The 7,275-nt window shown below is 53.6% G+C and overlaps 3 protein-coding genes across 3 annotated transcripts; 1 reads left to right on the top strand and 2 right to left on the bottom strand.

Moving 5' to 3' along the window:
- On the top strand, nt 1-2,048 carry J4E84_007920 (uncharacterized protein; the record flags this gene model as incomplete). The annotated part of the gene is made up of 3 exons (XM_049390498.1): nt 1-43; nt 732-873; nt 932-2,048. The coding sequence occupies 3 exons, from the start codon at nt 1-3 to the stop codon at nt 2,046-2,048; spliced, it is 1,302 nt and encodes a 433-aa protein (XP_049241958.1).
- A 67-nt stretch (nt 2,049-2,115) lies between these two features.
- On the bottom strand, nt 2,116-3,393 carry J4E84_007921 (uncharacterized protein; the record flags this gene model as incomplete). The annotated part of the gene is made up of 4 exons (XM_049390499.1): nt 2,116-2,504; nt 2,575-2,901; nt 2,960-3,216; nt 3,263-3,393. The coding sequence occupies 4 exons, from the start codon at nt 3,391-3,393 to the stop codon at nt 2,116-2,118; spliced, it is 1,104 nt and encodes a 367-aa protein (XP_049241959.1).
- Nucleotides 3,394-5,720: 2,327 nt separating this feature from the next.
- J4E84_007922 (uncharacterized protein) lies at nt 5,721-6,177 on the bottom strand (the record flags this gene model as incomplete). Its single annotated transcript, XM_049390500.1, has 2 exons — nt 5,721-5,829; nt 5,885-6,177. 2 exons carry the CDS (start codon nt 6,175-6,177, stop codon nt 5,721-5,723), a joined length of 402 nt encoding a protein of 133 aa, XP_049241960.1.
- Between the last annotated feature and the right edge of the window lie 1,098 nt (nt 6,178-7,275).

Here is a 7,275-nt window from a genome sequence, read left to right on the forward strand (position 1 = left end):
ATGTTGAGAAAGACCACGTCGACGCGGGACGACGGCGATGTCGGTATGTTACCATTGCGACCGTGTGAGGGCAAATTACGTGCTTCGGCCTTATTTTCAGTGCTGAGTAGCGTTCACATGGTCGTGTCGGGACAATGCCATAGTGTTGTAGTCGAAGCTTGCTAACCTGGCCGATCTTGGTGTGGGGTATGCGGTGCTTGAGTATCTTGCTGCAAGTTACGGCACATCACGTCTTCGGAGTTTTGAATTGCCACATCGACCAATAGACCGAAGCTTGTAAGCAGCCAATTGAGATTGCCGGGCTCGCGAAGTTGCCGCAAGATCATGCACCACAGCTTGTCATGAGCGAAGCCGAGATGTTGAGCTGCGATATAGAAGTTGACCAGCTGGCCTAGGCAAGATCGGCGGCAAGCCGGCTGCAATCAAGGTGAATGTCATCTAGTCTACGTACCGGGTCTAATTTACGGCAATCCCGCAAATCCCGCGTTCAGATGACTGCATATCACGCAATCCACGCTTGTTATGCGCATATCTGATCTGCAATTGAACCCCAGGTCGATCTTGCGGGGCATCATAGTACGGGTACTCGCCTCACATACCTCCGTGTCTTCAAACTTACATTCTATTGTATTCCTCCAAACAATCATGACGCCGCGCAAGAGACAAAGGACAGGTGAGGTTATGCGGAGACTACGGCTATCAAGAACGTGTGGGGCTGATAAGTTGTTCAGCAGCAGCAGAGAATGGCACGACGAATGGCACGACGAATGGCACGACGAATGGCACCAATGGACACCTGAACAAGACAGCGGAAGATTACACGCCCGCAAAGCAACTGGACCTGAACCAAGATCCCGATCGCCTATTGTTCGCGTAAGCAGTCTCCCAAGGACCGCCATTTACCGCATCTCCTAACCTTGCGACAAAATAGTTACTGGGTCCCGAACGTCTCAGGCGGTCTCGTTGTCTCAAAGATTGCCCAGCGGACGAGTTGGGACCTTGCATCCAACGTACGATACGCCCGGACGGCCGAAGCCTACGGCTTCGAGTATGCGCTCACCCAGATTCGATTCACCGCATCGTATGGAGCCGACAACCAGCACGAAAGTGTATCATTGTCTCAGGCGCTGTTGCACAACACCGAGCGCATCAAGCTCATCGCTGCAATACTTCCCGGCCCATGGAACCCCACTGTCGCCGCAAAGCAAATCGCAAGCATCGACAACTACACCAATGGGCGCATTGCGGTAAACATTGTCTCCGGCTGGAACAAGAGTGAATTCCAGAGCATCGGGCAATGGTGGCTCGAGCATGCCGAGCGCTATCGACGCTCCAATGAGTTCATCCGCGCACTCAAGGGCATTTGGACCGCTGGTGACGAGGGCTTCACTTTCGGCGGCGACTTCTACCAATTCCGGAACTACAAGTTATCACCCAAACCACTCCAGAAGCCGCACCCGGAGATCTTCCAAGGCGGCAACAGCGACGACGCTCGGAACAATGGCGCTGAAGTCAGTGATTGGTACTTCATGAACGGCAACGATCTGGATGGCTTCCGCGAGCAGATCGAGGATGTGAAAGAGCGTGCGCGAAAAGCTGGGCGTGAGGGCAAAGTCAAATTCGCGGTGAATGGCTTCGTCATCATCCGTGAGACGGAAGAGGAAGCTATCCGCTTGCTGAAAGAGATTCAAGGGAAAGCCGACACGGAGGCCGTTGAGGCGTTTCGAGAAGCAGTACAACAGGCCGGTGCTAGCACAGGGAATAGGAAGGGAATGTGGGCGGACAGCAAGCTGGAAGACTTGGTGCAGTACAACGACGGCTTCAAGACCAAGTTGATTGGTACTAAAGAGCAAATCGCCGATCGGATACTCCTACTCAAGAGTCTGGGCGTTGACTTGGTGCTGACTGCCCACTTGCACTACGAGGAGGACATCGAGCGCTTTGGCAAGGAAGTATTGCCGTTAGTAAGGAAGTTGGAAGCTGCAGGTAGAGGCAATGATGTCGACGACGAGATCAAGCGTACAGGCGACATTTATCGGAAGTCGTAATTGTCATGCAGCGGTGTAAACTATCTGCAATCTCTCTCCACCCGCCTCTCTCCCACTATGCATGCACTTATACAAGGTTGGGAAACGTCTGAGCCGCCGCAATACCCAAAGCCTTAGCACTCCCCTGCTTCACAACCCCAAACGTGTCTTCGTTCGTCCAGAACTCAAAGTCCGCCGCGCCTTTCCCCGGCTTATTAATCTGCCAAATCATCCACGGCACCTTGAGCCCATTGAAAATGTCGATATGCTGACCCACCACGCTCGCCTTGTTGGAACCAGACGCGCCGAACTCTTCGAACAGCACGAGTTTCTTAGCGGCTTGGGCGTGCTGCAGTGCGATGGGCGCTTTGTTGCGCCATTCAGATACGCCGCTGTAGGAGTGAATGTCGACGAGATCGAGGGTGGCGCAGTTCCAGTTCTCGGGGATGTCGGAATTGGGGAATTCGTTTCCGCCGCCTAAACATGGATAATCAGCATCGGTGTCTCTGCGTTTGAAGTAGTGCGAAGTGGGTTGTAGACCACGTACCTGTGGAGATAAGAATGGAGCTGCTGCCCATTATGCTTCGCATCTTCTTGCTTCGATTGCACCACCATTCAGGTGCAGGCGCGATGTTGTTGCGCAGATGCCCCTGTCCCTCGTTCTGGATGTTGAACGAGAAGATATAGTCTGACAGATCCTTCCATTGCGGTGAACCCGAGAGCAACGGGTTCCTGTGTTGGAGGATATGTGTGAGGCGGTTGTCGAAGTCGAAGATGGGCGATGCGTCCTGGTAGAAGAACGTCACGTCGTTCTGAGCGGCGGGCGTCCTCGCGCAGTCGATGGCTGGGAGTTTGTACTTCGATACGTATGTATCTGTGACACACACGTTAGTGTTACTGACAACTACGATTCGGACTGGAAGCGAGCATACCATTACCCCAGCATCCCAGTTGATAGCGATCATGCATAGCGATGATGAGTTTGATACCTCGGTCATGCGCCTCGACCATCAGCTGATCAATGGCCTTCAGCTGGGTGTCGTCGTATGTGCCAACTTGCTGTGGCTCGATATCGGGCATGTTGACTGAGCCAGTGTCCTTGTTGTTCTGAGACGTGGGCGAGATGAAGATACGCAGCGTCTTGAGCTTCGCATCTTTGACCGCGTCAAGTACAGCCAAGCGATCAGCCCTGTGGATGGTGAGTATATGCACGAGAAGTTCTAAGGTGTGCGTACTTCTGGTAGGCATGAAGGAAGTACGAGTTGACCCCAGCCCAACTCGAGGAGATAGCTCTCTCATCGAGTGGTTGCGCCGCCGAGAAAGGTGCGCTCAAGGCGAGCGGAAGAAGGAACTTGAGAAGCTGCATGTTGACTGTGTTCGATGCGAAGATGCTTTGATGGCCGTCCTTCTTTCGAGAAATCTGCTCTTTCTTATGCTTCTTCGTTTCGTGCCTTTAACCTAGCGTCTTCAACCTTCGATGTGTGACCTTCTGTCTTTGGACTTGGTCTGCAACCTTCTCTTTGCTACATGATGTCCTCCACCTTGCATTGTTCGCGCACTCCGACTCTATCTTCTCCACTCTATGTTGAAACCCAATCTTGTAGTGAGAGGAAATCTAGAACTAAGGCCCAAAAAGGTTGTGCGAGTGCGGAGCAGCCAGAACCGTGCCAGATAGGATTAGTACATCTGTACTCCGTACCAGCACGCTAGCCTTGTGAAGGACGGAACCCGATCGCCCGTGTCACATCTAGATTAGCGGATATACAAGGCTCGCTCGTGTTGTAAAACAATCCCTAGCAATCCTCGGAGTGACGTTCTTTAGTATAGAGCGGACCGGACTGCGGGTAGGCCCAGAACTCGAATGTATGATCGACATTTGAGGGGAAATGAATGGCGTACTAACGTTCACGGCTGTCGGCTGTCGGAAGTACATGTAGTGCCGAGGCATCGGAGTCTCCGAGCCTTCTTGTCCCTGGAGTCGCGGGGGCATTGAACAACATTGCTCTCTGGACATATGATCTCTCGCCGAAACATAACTGTCGCATAGCTTCCAATCCGAGGTAGTCGTTCTGCAGCGCGGTCGCAATATGGTTGAAATTCTGCGTGTACTGCCAGCAACCGTACGAAGGGTCCAGTCAATGTCTTCCAACCCAACGTAGACGGGTGCAAGGCCAATGAAGTTTTTGTCTAGCTTCATTAGCCGTAGCCCCTCCGAGCATGTAGGGGCACCGATGATGCCTGACCATGCTGAGCAGCCATGCATCAGCGACGGATCACGATCATGTCGTGGTCCCACTGGCTTCCCAGCCTCCCATGTCCCCTGGAATAGGTCCGCATGGGCGTATCAATGTTTTGGCCACATGTACCAAGCGGTGTAAACATTGCGACGCTGTGGTTGGGTCACCTGTTTACAGCCCAAACTACATGATGCCTGCAGGGTCCCAGGCAGATGTCGGAAGTTGCTCGTCGCCCTTTGAACATGTGTACGGATACAACAGAGACTGTTAGAGTATCCCGATTGCTATGAGACCGGCCAACAGCTCGACACCGCCAGTTGTTGCGTCAAGCTTATAAGTGATGAACGTTCGAGACCGCGGCGAGCACGAGGAAGCCGAATGATATAGCAAGAGCGCATCGACGGAGGAGATGATGGGGACATGACTGCAGTCGTGATGAGGCGAGATCCATCGACGGAACAGGGAATCGTAGAAGCCGGCGCCCTGAAGAGAGGCGAACATTCAAGCAGCGCGTTGCGTGTGGATGTTGAGGGCGTCGTACGCGTGGAAGCGCGCAGGTGGGCGGGCCGAGGCGCATTCGTGGCTTAATTCCGGGCAGGCTGCAAGCTTATCTCCGGGCGGGTGGCTGCATCGCCGCGAGCCTCAAGCCTCCACGCCACGTACTCAACAGCGCCGTAGCTGTGCCCACCACCCACCGCACCGCAAACGAATACACGCAGCCAGTTCATCGAGATGCCACACAATTATCACGCGTCGCGAATACCTGTTTCGACATCCGCGCACACACGAGCACGCCCAAGCGCGACTGCCCATGTAAATACGGCAAACTGTGCGCGCACTCCTGCGACGACGAATTGACGACGCGATCAGAGAGCATCTCTCGCCCGAGAATCAACTCTTAGTCCAACCGCTTCGTAGCACTCGTGCGCTTCCAGTACTACACCCACCCGCAGAGAGCCGTTAGTCCGATTCAAGTCGTTCAGCCAGCAAGTCCGTCAACACATCGTCGTGTACACATGTTCGATTAGCGCCGTCCTATAGGATGTTCAGCCCGAAATATAAGCATGCCATATTCATATGGAGCGTTACCCCGGGCTATGATGCTCACAAAACGCGTCGGGCCATGATCTGAAGGGCATTGCAGGTGATGCCAACCAGCTGTTGTCGCACGTCTTCGCCGCGTTGCGCGAGGACCGATACGTCATGCACTCCACCAGTTGAATCGAGAAGTCGGGGACTCAGACCTGTGATGGCATGCTTCGCTGGCTTAGGTGATCGATACTTTGGTAGGGAAGCTCGCGCATTCGCCTCGAGATGGCAATGTTCTGCGCAACTCAGAACGAGAACACCACATGGATCACGGTCTGCAGCGATTGAGTGATCCAGAAAAACATTATCATTATAGCTACGGGTCTGACTGACTGCGAGATCCCTCACTATCTAGTCCACCGCTCGTTTAAACGGTTCCCTCCTTGTCCAAGTCGGCAGTGGCAGTGCCGACCTGGCTGAGGGCAATAGGGATAGGTCCGTTCATCCTGACCATGAAGTCGCCCACCATGGAAGGTCTAAAGTTATGTCAGCACGCGTTCTCCCCACCCGATAATCGCTCGAATAACTCACCCGTTAAGAACGTGGGCCAATCTCAAATAGATGCCGCCCTCCACCTGCAAGACGCGGAATGTGTATGAAGAGTCGTCGCAGCTGTAGACGGTATCGACCTCGAAGGTAGGGTTGGCAGCGCAGTGGACGTTGTCAACGTGTTGAGAGTGAACGTAGAATGAGAAATACGTCGCGTCGCGACCGCCATACGAGGCGTTGTTAACGGTAACGGTCTCGAATTGGTCCTCCTGGACGGCGGTGGGTGCGGCGGCGGCAAGGCCGGCAAAGATGGCAGCGATGGTGGCGAACTTCATGATTGATTCGTGGATTGGTAGCGAAAGTGAGTGAAGTGAGTGAAGCTTGTTATGAAGAGATGGATGGATGCTGTGTGATGAGTACTTGACGGAAGCCCTTCAACGTTTATATACGCAGGTCAGTCTACGTCCGCCGTTGACTAGTGCAGTGACAAGCTTTCGTCTATTTCGGGGGGCGTCAATGCGGCTGATGCTTGTGCTTTCGAAATATCTATACGGGGTTACATTGGAGATTGGCGACAAGGGAGTGCACCGCTGAACGGACGTCAGACTGAAGACAATTTATTGGTAGCGGCGCTATACCTCGCTTTCGTGTAGTCCTCCTTCCTTGCAGACTTGTGGGGAAGGGGCCTTCAAGCTAATCGGCGCGAGTAGGTTTGTTTACCGCCTCGTTTCTCGAAGCCTTGCAGTCATGCCACACCGCAAACGTCCATCACCCACCGCGATTTCGATGATCATCTCGTAAACATATCGGGCGAGCCACATTTTCTCGTATCGTGGAGCAGCGGTGCGAAGGGAGCCAGCGTCGACCCTTCGCTGCACCTGCGCAGAATCTCGCTGTGAATCCCAGAGTCTAGTGTCGAGGCGTACTCAGCATATGATCAGTGAGAGCTTCCTTGTAGGGACAATCATCTCACGGCTTGATAGGCCGTCGAGCTCGTCTTCTAGAAGGTTTCGTACGTGTTGTGCGAAGGCTCACGTGAGTACCCGCCGGCTTTTCATCCGTAGTACGGGTTCTTTACCCGTAGCACACAGCTCCCGGTCGTTGAACAGCATGCAGCATGCAATGTCCGCGCTGACCCGATAATGCTAAACTTAGCATCTTAATACGGGGGGATTCATGCGCATTCACCAGGACAATCCGAAATACCGGCGCGACTGCCCGTTCTGTGGTGGAATCATGCGACGAAGCCGAACGCGAAGATGTTTGTGACCAGCATGCAGCAGGTTTACGTCAGTGGCAGAGATGTTATCAACTTCCAGAAATGAAAGAGCTGCTGCGCTATGGAGTATTGCCTTCCGATCTTTTGTCCTTTGTGTCTTTGTCACTCCAGCAATACGGTCTGGATGTGAGTTCACTCGGCCGACGTTGTAACC

This window comes from Alternaria hordeiaustralica (assembly GCF_023758085.1).
Source record: "Alternaria hordeiaustralica strain BMP 2776 chromosome Unknown scaffold_18, whole genome shotgun sequence".
NCBI classification, from domain to species: Eukaryota; Fungi; Ascomycota; class Dothideomycetes; order Pleosporales; family Pleosporaceae; genus Alternaria; species Alternaria hordeiaustralica.